This window comes from Erpetoichthys calabaricus, chromosome 8 (genome assembly GCF_900747795.2).
Source record: "Erpetoichthys calabaricus chromosome 8, fErpCal1.3, whole genome shotgun sequence".
In the NCBI taxonomy this organism is placed as follows: Eukaryota; Metazoa; Chordata; class Cladistia; order Polypteriformes; family Polypteridae; genus Erpetoichthys; species Erpetoichthys calabaricus.
In genome coordinates, this window is record NC_041401.2 from 92720378 (window position 1) to 92734590 (window position 14213).

Below are 14213 nucleotides of genomic sequence, written 5' to 3' on the forward strand. Positions count from 1 at the left end.
GCTACCTTATTGGATTTAGATGTTATAATAGTGTTATCTTCTTTTAAATGTTATAGTAGCCAGCACATAACAGTAAAGTACTAACAATACACAGAGGACAGTCAATAAAAACAAAACTTCAGTTAAAAAAGGTCCTGGAGAAAATAGCTGTCAGGGGCTCATGTTAGGGGTTTTCCTTCCTTAGGAGGAAGAGAAATCAGTCTACCTGACATAGCTAGGCTAACTGACCGAACAGTCCTATGCATTCCACAATAAATTAGAGTGCAATTTACTTTGCAGGCTTTGGGCAGATTAAAATTACAGTCTATTTTTTGGTCTGACAGTCTTGCACAACTCTGATGTCCCAATTCAAAGCCAAGAAGGACAACTTGGGGAAAAAACAGCAATGTTGACAACCTCTGCTGCATGATAACTAGAAGAAAAAGAAATTAGGAGACAAATGGTAACTGCTGATCATGATGGTTTCCACGTTTTTTTAGTAAGTTGTGGTAACTCTCATACCAATGTGAAAGAAAATCAAACTTGAGGCAGGTAGCCTGACCACAGTCTGTGAAGCATGAAGCAAGTCTGGTTGCATTGTATGACTCTTTTTAAACTCTTTCAGCTAGATGCTTGGGCAGGCCTAGGTGTTATGACATTTAATTGGTATGGTTATTTAACTGTGCTTCTCAGAGACACAGTCTGTAAGCTTGTATACAAACTCATCTTTTACTCATATGGAACAAATTTCTTAGATTAATTGATCAAAGTGTAATATTGCCATTTTGCCCGAGGAGTCTACACTTAGGACATGTCCTAGACAAACATGGGTATGTAATTATAAGCATCTTGCAACATTCACAAAATAGGATTTGCACATTCATAGTTTGTGAATCCCCTTGCGGTTCTTTTTATTATTTTTAATAAAAAAAGATTACCATTGTCTCATCTAAACTAAGACAGAAGCTTGTTACTTTCATAAAAGGGTTGGGTTACATGGGACTGAAATCAGAATATTACTTATTTGTTACTACTTGTTACTCAAGTAATGACAAAATAAAAACTGGTTAGTAAATATTGATGACCAATGCAATTTTGAGAATAGAGCAGCATCTGTGTTTAATCATGTCTAGTTTACTGTGGGTGTAAATTTATACATGGTGCATGGGCCATAAATAATATAAAGGTAGCTATATTTTTATTTTATGTTGTTTTAAACAGCGTGATTATCTGTATAACCGTGAGAACCTGAACACTGTCATAAAATAATGATTTTAACAATGCAATGTTATGTTTTCTACTGTACTTAAATGCTGTATACTGTATGTACAGTACTTAATAAATCCTATCTATCTGTGTGTGTGTGTGTGTGTGTATGCATTTTACTTAAGCAAAAAACTGTACATAATGTTGCTTTGTTAAGAGAACAAGTGGAAAAAGGTAATGACCATTTTAATATTAGCTCTCTATTCATCCTGATGTATCCTGCCAGCAATATGTGTAAGGTAGGAGCAATGCTAAGACAAGGTGCCAAAGATTATTGTATGTCTAATGAACGGGGCATACTCCTTCAGAAGCCCACATTTGCTTTTACTGAGCCAGTTCTCAATTAGCATAAGATATGTCAGAAAACACAGAGTACAATAAGAAAACCCACAAGTCCTGGGGTATTTTGCAAACTCCACTCAAATAGGTGTTTTACAATTATACCCAATATTATATGTGACGTATCTTCATTTTTGTCTTAATCTTATGTTTGAGAAAAGTATTGCACCATTTAAAGGAACTGCCAAATGATGGAATGAAATTGGAGGTGTGCTTGTGTCAATATAAAACTGACTGTACAGTGTTAAAGGCTAAACTGTAGCCTACAATATATATAGTGAACTAGCTTTTGCTTTAAAAAACTATTGAAATAAATACTAGTAATGAATCTGTGCAAAAATGTGCTATATGTGTTTTGATTTTCATGGAGAACTTTAAAATAAAAAAGTCTAAAAAAAAATCCAAAAATGATTAGACTGCAAAATATAAAAACTTAAATAAAAGGAAAATTTAAATTAAAGGAAGTAATTAAATTGGATCAAAAATGGTGCTACAGGAAGATAACAATTAGCCTTGCTATGATCAGTTGGCTTAGTTTACTGAGGTATATACCACTTTCAGTTTACACATTTTTGAAAAGGAAAAGCAGCAGTTAAATTTCTTCAGCATCAAGAAGCAAGGCAATAAAGCCACAGTATTTTTGTCTGTGCTAAACACGCATTCTGTTATACAGTTATGAAAAATGCACAGTAACATTTTCAGATGATTTTTACTATTTTGGAAAATGCTTCTCATTCATTTGTCTTCCATTCCTTCAGCCTAACTTTACTCCAAAGATCTGTCTGTTTAGGTTCAGTTGTGGTGACTATGCTGATGCTGAGATTAGTTTAGACTCATTAATACTCAGGATAACTAAATACATTTTTCTGATTTTTTTTTTTTTTTGTCTGTTGTAAAGAAATCAAAAAACCTTTCTTAGCCATAGGGAATGTTAATGAATTAAGAAACACTGAATGATTTGGAGATTATAAAGAAGTTATTTTGAAAAATAGTAAAATCAAGTCATTGACATCCTTTACCAAGGAATGCAATAAAAAGCTACTGAATGTATGATTTGTAGTGATATAGTATACCAGAATATCTGTGCATGTTGGTCAAATGTACCTTTTGTTGGAAAATATATTGACCAGTGTGGGAAAGGTTTAAAATAAAACAAGATTAATCTGGAGATAATTTCATGATAACAAAGGTGACTTTATTAGTGACCTTTACAGTTTACGGCTATTTGCAAGACATAATCTCCCACTATTTCAGTCTGCTGAAATCTTGGTGTTTTCTGTTTTTGGACAATCATTCTTATAATTTTAAAACACATATATATTTTTGATGTTTAATCCATTCTATCAGGTGTGTGTGTTGGGGGGTGCCTATGTAATATTAAAGTACCAGCTTGGTGTAAATTAAGAAGTTTATACTCACTATAGGACCTTTTAAAAATTTCACAGCAGTTCAACTTGACTCGGATCATCATCCAATATCACTATTTTCAGATTTTAATTTGCTTTCTAGACTTTTAAGCTATAAAATGACTAATGTATGTTATTTTCTCTTTCTCAAAATAGGCCAAGTTGTTGACGTACATCAGCAAACAGCTGCAATGCAAAAGCAAAGTGCCTTTAAATGAGCGTCCTGTAGCCTTAAACAGCTATCCTCGGCTTAGTGACTGGTTGAAGACCGTCAACCTCAGGAATGAAGTTATCCAGGTATGGACTAAAATTTTGTATTGTTGCAGGCAGATGTGTAGTAGTGTAGAAATTGTATTGGCGGTGGCTTAATGGGAAGAGTTTGGTCTCTCTAGTTCTCTTAGTAAATTGGTTTAATTTACGTGCAAAAGTAACACCATATTCGTAATCACGGATTTTGAAATAGTCTAAAACAACACCCCACATACTTATATTTGAAATTTGTCATTTTTAACCTTATTGGATTGGCTCTTAGAGGTTCTCACACCACCGGACAAGAAAATATCAAAAATATTATATTCGTGATTAACAATCTAATATTATAAAATGACATCCACATGCCTATATTACTGAGCCCCATTTTTTCTAAGTTTTATGAAAAGTAGTAACTTTGACTCCCTTGTATTCCTTTAGATTCTAAAGTTTAGAAGGTGAACCCCTGGGGTTTGTTAATATTGCATGTCCAGCTTCTAGCCCTTCTGATCATTTTTTCTGAAGACACCTATTGGTTTATTCTTTATCATAAAGGCTTAATTTCCTGCACAAAATATAGTCCGAAAATGGCCAAAAAGTTTTTTTTTTTGGGTTTAGCGGGCCAAAAATATGGAGGATTCCCAAAAAGCTTAACATCTTGCAAACCTAGACATCAAGATGAGTGTTTTTTTTTTGTACTGGCGAGTCAGGAGGCAAGGGCCAAAAAATTGAAGTGATTTTAAAATGCTAATTGGTGTAAGCTAAATGATCCTGTTCTTTCTTCTGAATTGTATACATCTGTTTTCAGTTTGCATGAGTTTGTTTTTGAACTTTAGGCAGCATTGATGGAACTGCTTGTGGAATTGTAGAATACAGTTTCTTACATGAAAATGCAGGAAATGTGTTGACCATTTATGATGGTACGAAGTACAGTAAACACCGCCTTTAGATTTAATATTTAAATTATATATACATAATGTAAGTGAATTACATTGCATGGTCATTGTACTTTTCTTTTTTGTTTTTTGTTAAACTATTATATACTGAAATTGTCCAGCCAGAGCAGTGTCTGAATATTGGCACCATCTCCTATGCTAAAGAAATTGCACTCCTGTGTGCACAGAGAATATTTAGAACAATTTAATGTACAGTTACAACATAGCAAAATTAAACCAATTTCTCTTGCTTACACTGGTCTGAGACCATACTGTAGCTACATATACACTGCTTGAAGACATTTATACTTTGCATTAATATAAGACTTTCTCTGAGTCTATCAACTACTGTAGGAGTAGTACATCATTAAGATTTCTACAAATAACAAAACATGAATAACAAATATAATTCAGTTATTAATTTGGGGAATGTACATTTTCTCATGAAAATTAGGAAAAGAAAAAGTGAACTTTACAAAAAATGATGAATGTATTTACTAAACAAAGTAAACTAACCAACTTTACAAAAAATGATTAACTTTCACTAAACAAAATTAACTAACCAGGAAGTAGTGTAGAGCAGGTTTAAAAAGGCTGAAAATCATTGTGCTGAAGGTTGAAAAATTGCACTGCTTATGATTCTTTTTATGATGTATGATATTGTAATACTGCATTTTGAAAGGAAAACAAACTTCATCCTGCCATCCTTCAGTAAACTGACACAGACTTAAGATTGGACAGCTAGAGGAGTGTCTGGACATCAGCACCATCTGCTGTTCTAAAAATAAAAATCAAATTCTAGAGAATATCAAAAAAGACTTACTTTCCAATTTTTCCTTTTATATATTAATTCATTTCAGCAATGTAATACATGATGTTGAAACATTTTGTGGTTAATGTATATTGTGTTTTCTGTGTGAAATTTTAATTCTGTTTCAAAATGAAGTGCAGTTGCATATGTCTTTAAAGGGACTGACTATTCTGATCTACTTAAATCTGGTTTTACAATTAGAGAAGACAGTTAAAATAGCGGCTATTTTATTCTCTGAATTAATAAACTGTACCTGAACTATTAATATATTACAGAAACATAATTTACTGTTTAGTTGTATTTTATTTAAGAGGATGGTAAAACTTGGAAGTAAAAGTACATTAATTTTAACACATTTTCCTGACTGTCCTTTGAGATGTATTCCCCAAAAGTCATGACTCTTCCTGAAAGTTTACTAAAATGTAATAATTGTAACATACTTTTCTGTGCACTCAGGTTTTTCTTGGTAAACTTTGTCATTATTATAAATCAGTTGTGTTGTCTACAGTAATAGGAAATAATGCTTAATATTATTTGTATATCTCTTCTCTTGAGCTTTATCACTTAAGGAATTTGCTATAATAAATATATCCTTCCTTTTGTGAATAAATGCATGTGTGGCAAATACTTTTGGTTTATAGACGTGACTGTATGCTTTCACTAATATAAGTCAGCTGCAGTAACACTACATGAAATGAAAACTTAAAAATAATATAATGGAGGAAATTGTGGAATACTACAAGCAAGACTGAGAGCATTTAACTCACCATTACTTACAATAATTATATGTAACACAGTTCCTGTAGAATAAACTGAATAAACCAAAATTATTTTCCTGATTTACCTGAGAATACCTAAGTGTTCTGCTGTGTATTTTGATGAAACTTGGCTTAAGTATGGTGCACTGGTGGTAGATATTGAAATGCTGTTTTCTGGCAGGTGAACAGGCAGTGGTCTTTATGTCGACAAATGGTGGTGTAGCAATGTCACTATAAGAAAATGCTTTTTTTCCGTTCACAACATTAACCACAGGAAGGTAACAAAGCTGAGATGAGACAATTGTTCAAATATAGCTCTTAATTGTTATGATAGTTGTAGCATGAACTTTATGAAAGATGATTTAAAAAACTGGAAACCAAATTACCTTCTGGGTTTAAAATGGAACTTGTGATTGCTAACAACCAGGATCGTATTCATATTAAAGCCAGAGGGGATGATCATTGAATGAATAAAGTGGTAATATCAGTAGTGTATGCAAAGCCCATCTAAGAGTCAGACTGCAATGTTGATCACTGTTATATCATATCATAATACAGACTGAAACTTGAAAAGGAAACATGCACCATGTAAAAGACTAGGAGCAGGACCAGTTACAACATAGCAAATTAACTCTTTTTATATCTGGCTTAGGCTTGACTATGATCCAGTATACTCAATATCCACATGAATATACTTTCATTAATTATACAATTTTCCTTTGAATCAAAGATTATTTAGGGATTATTGAAATTTCTACGAACATCAAAACATGGATTACAAATGTAATTCAATTATTTATTTGTATTTTTTCCTGATGAAAAGTAGTATGAGAAAAAGTGATCAGTGCAAAAATTATGAAAAAGTCTGCTAAGCAAAATGAGATAATCAAGAAGTGATTTAATAATAGTAGCCTAAAGAAGGTTTGGAAAGGACTGAAAATCATTGTGCTAAAAGTGTTTTTTTTTTCCTTTTTTTTTCTTTTTTGTAGACATTGACCAAGAGCTTCATTGTTACATTTTAATGTATGATGTTGCAACAGTGATTTAAGTCTCCAAAATAAACAGGAAAGTGAAAGGCTGTGTGAAAATGCAAGCAGTATTATTAGGATGGGACTCTCCACTTTCTCCTGTTTGTTTCCACCCAGACAGTTTTCCTGACAATGCTTGTGTTGGGTCACTTTTATTTTTTTTTTAGAGAACACCTAATTCTGAACTTTGTTAATAAATAATGCAGCATTAGTGTTTAATCCCTATATTAAATTATTGGTTCACAATTTTCTTCTTAACTCTGTTCTAACAGTCAAACTTAAAAACTGCTTCCCAAAAAAAGCTGATGGGTGTGATTCATCTTTGTTTACTCAGTATACTAGTGTTCTGAACACAACAATGACCTTTGTTACACATCGATGCATGCAAATGACACCTTGGTGCAAGAACACATACCTTATAGGTGGGCTGGGGGAGGAATTAATGTATGGAAACTAATACACACTTCAGAAAGATTCTTTAGTTAGCTGCCATAGAAAATACTGTCTTTTACTGAATCCCATAAATATCAAAAACATATTACTTAAATGTTGGACACTGAAATCATTGTGGTCTTTGTTTAGATATTGGGAGAGCAGAGACATAATTTCAATACTGTAGAATCCATATTGTTAATAATCTGAAATGTAATTAGGGCAATGCTTGATTTCATTTTTATTGAAACTGGAGTTTGCCAAAAGAAATCTTGATAGGTGGACTTTGGCAAGGTCGGAAGTGGTATTACCTTTCAAATGTATTAAGCAGTATATTTCAGATATAGGAAGGCAATTTTTGTATGAAACAGTGGATATAGTAAATTTGCATTTCAAATACTGTACATTCATGTTATAATTTTACTTTCAATATCTGAGCTTGGTTGACTGGTAACTTCAGTACTACGACCACGTAACATAAGGTTTGCAGCAGACACAGCAGCAGGAGAGTGGTGCGGAAAAGAATGAGTTGCTCTAAACTGACAAGACTGTAAAGTTTCTGGTAACAGTTGATTTCTTTTTAGGTGAATTTAGACTGGCAGATGAGATTGCATTGTCTAAAGTCTTCCAGCTTTCTTCCACAGCTGAATATATAACTGTTCTGATACAGTATTATAGCTTAATACTGACATAAAATGTTCATTTTATTTATCAATGTAGTTTTTCTTACTTATGTGTTAATTCTTTGATAAAACACATTACAAATAGTAAGTTAAACACAGTTCAGCCAGAAATATGGTTTTGCAAACATTTACGTTAAGGGGGAAAAAAAAAGCTAAATCTGATCACTTGACCTCCTTCCACCCTATCCAATTAGATGTTGATGGAAGATTAAAGAAATTGGGCAGGTTACTTTTCATCAAGTTTGTAGCTCGTGTAAACAAGAAGTGTGTTTCTGAAAGATTATATTTAAGGTATATGGTAGCAGCAGGGCCAGCGCCACTATTAAGGCGAATTAGGCATTCACCTAGGGTGCAGATCATAAGTGGGGGAGAATCCCAGCTGAACAGGTAAACTACTAAACAGTCGGTTGGCACACAACTAAGCTTGGCCTTGGGAGCAAAATATCCTAGGATCGGCACTGAGTAGTAGTTAAAAAGTTATGTACATATTATTAATGTAGACATTTCTAATGGTCTAACCTAATAACCTCCATGGATTGAATGTTGTCTGCTATACTGTAGAAGGCTAGAATATATGATAATCTTGCATGGGGCAGCTGATAAGAACACATCTGTCTTAAAGTGTGACATGTCAATTAGTATTAACAGGAGCACAGAGCAAAGCATACAGTGATGTGTGATGAGATGTGAAAAGTATCTTTTCTGTTGTTTTAAAGAGATTATCAAGTTGTGTGCATCTGCTTCTTTGGAGAAAGGGCTCCTGTGGTTCACAAAGGAGCAATTGCAAAACCAAAATGACCTTTATTGCAGGACTAAATTTAACAGGTACTGCATGTGTCACAGTAACTCCAGGTCACTTCGCGTTTTATTACAGGTTTACTTGCTTTTTGCAGCGGAGACCACCTATATAAGCAGTAGCATCTTACACTTGAATAGACTACACAAGCTATAGGAGAATGCCTAAGATTGAGTGCACCTAGCTGATCAAGATTATAGCCAGCATACACTACATTTGACCAATCCAATTTTTTTAGCTAGATATTAGATCTGAAAATCATTATTTAGATCAACTTAGTCTTGTGTATTGTATGCATTTATGTAACCCAATTCTGCATACTTCACTGTTTTGCCATAGACATGCCTGTCTATCCTCCTATATTGGCACATGAGTCCCTACTTGGCAGCACGTGCTGCACTCTTTCAGCCAGGATGCCAGGCCCAGCAAAGCCCTAAGAATGAGTGGAATGTGAGCCTAACAAAATACAGTACCGTATGTTGGATATCAACATATAGTATCTGGTTGTTGGTGGTGCATGCAGTGCGTTTTTGTTCCTAATTTGGAGTTCAGATCTGTACAACATTACTGGTAATTGCCTCCCATGATAGGAAAAGTGTAACCATTTGCTACTTGAATGGGAAATAAACAATAAGCTACTCTGATATGTTCTCACTGACATTTTTTATTTTTTAAGTTCTTATAATTTGGAAATTATCCAATGGTAACAAAACATACCCTTTTGTCCCTATTTGAACATTACATACATACATACATACATACATTGCACTGGCAATCAGAAGGTTGTCGGTTCGAATCCTGTAAATGCCAATAAGGACTGTGCTCTGTTGGGCCCTTGAGCAAGGCCCTTAACCTGTAATTGCTGAGTGCTTTGAGTAGCGAGAAAAGTGCTATATAAATGTAAAGAGTTGTTATTATTATTATTACATACAGATGGCATCAGGCTGAGATGTACAGACCACACAATCCTGGTCCTAGAAATAGTCTCTAGGTATTTTTGGAAAACTCTCGAGTTCTAGCAGACCATGGTTTTGATTCAGCCCCTGGGTCTTGTCTTAGTGGCACTATGCCTGATATACCTTCTATTGTGCTGGGGAGCCATCCTAACCACAAAGCTTCATGCCATCCAAACTACCTCAACTAACCTAATCATCTTGAAAAGAAGCAACTCTCCACCGTGTCATTGCATATCTCAAAAGTCTTGTGATAGCTTAAGCCCCTACACCTTTCCCTTTGCCTGAAATACCCTTTTCTCCTTTTAGGACCTAATTGGTAGCTTCAGATCACACGTGTACACCTCCTTTTTGCTGTAAGGAGTAGAGAAAAAGCAGCAGTAACCACCATGCTTTGGTAAAACTAGGTATGCTACTTTTTAAAGTCCCATATGGAAGGAAAATATGATGTATAATAATTACTGTTACTGATTCCACCAAAAATATGTAATGGATAGTTTTGTTCTGGTTGTGTTTGTATTATGTTGTGATCTACAAGGCAGCAATGTTGTCTGTATAGAAACTGCAAATATTCACTTTGCTGGTAATATCAACTTTTCCAGTCATCTTATTAGTTATCAGGCAATCTCCATTTTAGAAAGTTATTAAAGATTTATAAAATAGCTATTTTTGACAGTGCATAACATTTTCATAGGTTTATCAAGTGTATTGCAACCAAGCAAAGCATCTTAAAAATGTAGGCATCTGTGACAAAGTGTCTACATATCTGTTCACTCTGACAGAAAAAGAGGCACATTTATTTTAGTAATGTCATTTCAGCTCTGTTGGGACAGGTCTACTAACAGAGCTGAGACTGTTTCATTCTGCATACATGTTCCCAAAGAATAGTGTCCACGCACTGATGGGCGTATTTAAAGAGTTTGCTAATTTAACACTGTTTCAAATCACTGAAAATTTATGTCACTACCTTTATCAATAGCAGCTGCCGAGCAAAGTTTTTCCAACGTCAGTTCAGTTACATCCAGCCAAGTGCTGTTCTTTGATCATCTGATTTTGTCATGATAGATACCACTATTACAAAAGATTAATTCATTACAGTCTATCAAATCATTTTAATATAAATTCCAAAAGCTGACAACAGCATAGGGTGTTATTATTATTTTTTTGTTACTGACAGAACTTAATACATACCTAATAACTTTTCAGCTTTCTGCATAGTAGGATAATTGTTTCAGTAGCTGAATGAACTGGGCAACCATTTGGGTGACCATTTGTGGTGCTTAAAATGGTGATACTAATCAAATGGATTGTAAGTATTATGTGCATAGCCTTTCTTTGTAAACTCTTAAAACCCAGTTTGCATCTATCATTTATAACTGGTTTTGACAGTTAACTTATTTAATTAGGAATTATTCCTTAATCACCTTATTTAATCATGTAGACTTTTGAATATATCTGGATAGAGGGAGGAAACAGTGAAATACACATCCATATTGCAAAACTTATATAAATATACTGTAGGAAGCAATTTTTAACTTGAAATATATGCAGGGTCTAGTCTTTAAATATTATTGATTTTATTGAAATCACAAAACATTCCATACAAACAGATCAATTTTACAAGAATAGGATTGAAAACAAATCAACCTCCAACCCTTTTTAAAGACAGCTTGTATTGTTATAAAAATGCTACATATAGTAGTACTGTATATCATTATACATTGTACTGCTGGGATCCGAAACAAATCCTTACCCATAAAGTGCTGATCTCTCCTTTTGAGCATGTGGCCACAAAAAGGTACAGTTATGTCATGTGCACGTCACTGGCACGCTGACAGTTTATTTCATGGGTGCCTGATTATTCTGCTTCTCAGGTTCCTGTTGGGTATTAGTTTAGAATGTTTTTCTCTGGTCTTATTGTAAACTAGTTTTACCGTCAGTTCATGTCACAACTACGATTCACAACAGCGTTAACCCTTCTAATGTCAGGTCATTTTTTCTGATAATGAAGAGGTCCTTCCAAAAACTTAATAAAGAACTACAAGAATTGTCCATCAATGCGGTTTATGTGGCGGCTGTTTACTACTGGACTTCCTGAGTGGCCGGGGGTCTGCGCTCAAGCTCGTGCACACGCAGGGCCCCGAGCTACTGTGCGAGCATGCGGCGCGCCCCCCTCCGTGTGCTTTTCCCTGTAAGAGCTCTGTTGAAACCTGCCTGCCGAGCCTCCAGTCGTCCCGGAACCGTGGGTCGAGATGTGAGATCTGCGCCTCGCTGGTTGCTCTTCTCTCAGGTAAAGTCCTTGTGTGTTCGCGGTGTGTCTTTGTTTAGGCTATAACGTTAAAAAGTTAGCACTGTTGTGTGATTTCTTCGAATGCGTTCAAGTTTTGATGAGGTGATGAGGTTCGCATTTTTACTAGGCAGCCTCTACATTCTTGGGTGTGTCCGACTGGCGTTTTGGTGTTCGTCATCATGGGAACTAAAGGAAAAGGGCAAAGTGCAGATCGCTGCGAATGGGTGCCGTGACTCTAGGCGAACGTATTTGTGAAAACCTGCTAACATTTGTTTGTGTGAATTTGGGTATTTCTCGAGTCGATTATTTACTTTTCTGATCCTGAATTTGTCAGTATACTTGTATGAAGCAACTTTCGCTTTAATTAAAAACTTTTGATTTTATTCTGTGTTAAAATTCAGTTTGATTGTTCTGTAGTGTTTTACTGTTTTACAGCTCCTGTGTGTTCATTACTGGTGATTTTCTAAAGCCACCCGTATGGGGGAAAAAAAAAGTGTTCGTACAATACTTTGCTTCATTTATGAACATGAAAATTCATGTAAAACTGTTGGGAGTAGAGTATGTCAGCTGCTCAGATCAGATGTTGCATCATATTCAGTCACCTTTTAGGACGCTGCTCCCCAAGTAGGGGACTTCCATCTGTTACGTGACCGTAACCATGAGTGGAGACCTTGGCCGAATACCAATTACATTTAAAAGTGTGTGTCTTTCCTTCATTCGTGGGTTGTACTCATTCAGGTATGATTTTAAAGTATAAAATGTCCAAATTTTACAAGCTGATAGCTTGGCTAAATGTTAATTAAAAAGCATAAGTCAGTACGACGCTCGGTTTTTATCCCCTGCTCTTAGTTTTGGATGTGAGCCATTTGTTTGCTATGACGCCCAGAGATTTGGCAGACACAGAGCTGCTTATTTCTGGTGCAATATTTGCATACTTCTTCTTTGGTTATGTGCACATTTCAAAAGGTGAAAAAAGTTAAAACCTTTTTTTTTCTCATTTTCACACATTGATTTTTTTTTTTTGGAGAAAGATGCACTAACTTGTAAAACCTATTAGCAAACCAAGACATTTTAAATAGGTGGTTGCCAGATATCTAGAGATACTATGATGTCAGGCAAATGTGTTTTTAAACTTTCATTCTGAGTCTAATCTGCTGTGCAAACAAGGAATTTTTTGGAATTTAACTGCTGGTTAATGAAAGCTGGTGTTTATTTATTTTTATGATGTTTATATTGGGTTGGGAAGTTTAAAACAATGCTTAATATGTTAAAAGGGGGACTTTAAATAGTTGTAGAAGAGTACCTTTTTTTTTTTTTTTCAAAAAACAGGTGAAACCTGGATACCATCAGAAGTCTCTTTACAAAGCAAACTAAGCTTGGAATAACAAATAACATACTCATGCATTCAATACATTATAAATTATAAGGAAAGTAATTTGAATGACTTTACTGTAAACAGAGAAAGAAGAACTGATATGGGAGTAGATCGACACCGTCTGTAATGTAGTGGGTATAGAAGATTGAAATTAAAGAATATGGTTACTAGTTAATCTGAATTAAGGCCCTAGAGGAAATATTACTTGTTAAGTGAGATTTAAAAGAAGATAGAGTTCCAGTGTAACAGCCACTAAGCTAAATGAGCATTGGCAGAGATTTGCAGAAAGATTCTTTGAAACACATAGACGACCTGCTTTGAAGAGTTTAATGTACCATGTAGGTTGTTACAAGCTTGCAATGATGACAGGTGATCTAGGGTATTGGAGCTAATAGGTATAACCAGAACTGATTATTTTAAAGGTAAAGTACTGCATGTGGTGGAAAAGCATTACAGCATTTATAGTGTTTCATCTACGTTACAATATGTTATTTAGGCTCAAACGTGAGGCAGTTTACTTTGTACGGATTATGGCAGAATTTATAAACATTGAATGCTGAGTGGTATCTGGTATTAACCATTGCTACTTGAAAACAATGTTAATATTTATGAGGCATTATTTTGACAACTGCTTTTTTCCTGAAATATTTTCACCTTTCTGAGTAGACAGTTATCCTCTGTACAGTGTAATAAGGTACACTACATATAAAAAATGAAAAGGGTTTTCAACTGTGAAAAACAACAGTAATCTTTTTATTTTTTTTTTGTAACATTTTCTGGGAAAAAAGATAGGTGATGTAGAAGCAAAGTGGTTAATGTCGCTGAATAATTACCAGAGTTCTGGGTTTGAGTCTTGAACTAGGACTATGTGCATGTAGTTTTCCCATATTCCTGGTTTGTTCCTGCCTTGTAC

The 14213-nt window shown here is 34.6% G+C and overlaps 1 protein-coding gene and 1 long non-coding RNA gene across 2 annotated transcripts in view; one reads left to right on the forward strand and one right to left on the reverse strand.

The window, feature by feature from the left end:
* Positions 1-14213, forward strand: part of ksr1b (kinase suppressor of ras 1b) — a 192048-nt gene that overhangs the window by 89214 nt on the left and 88621 nt on the right. Inside the window, exon 2 of the mRNA XM_051931228.1 lies at positions 3147-3287. Within this exon, the coding sequence (XP_051787188.1) occupies positions 3147-3287 (141 nt within the window). The remainder of the gene's footprint in view (positions 1-3146; positions 3288-14213) is intronic.
* LOC127529003 (uncharacterized) overlaps positions 1-14213 on the reverse strand; it is a 194411-nt gene that overhangs the window by 62989 nt on the left and 117209 nt on the right. The window lies entirely within an intron of this gene.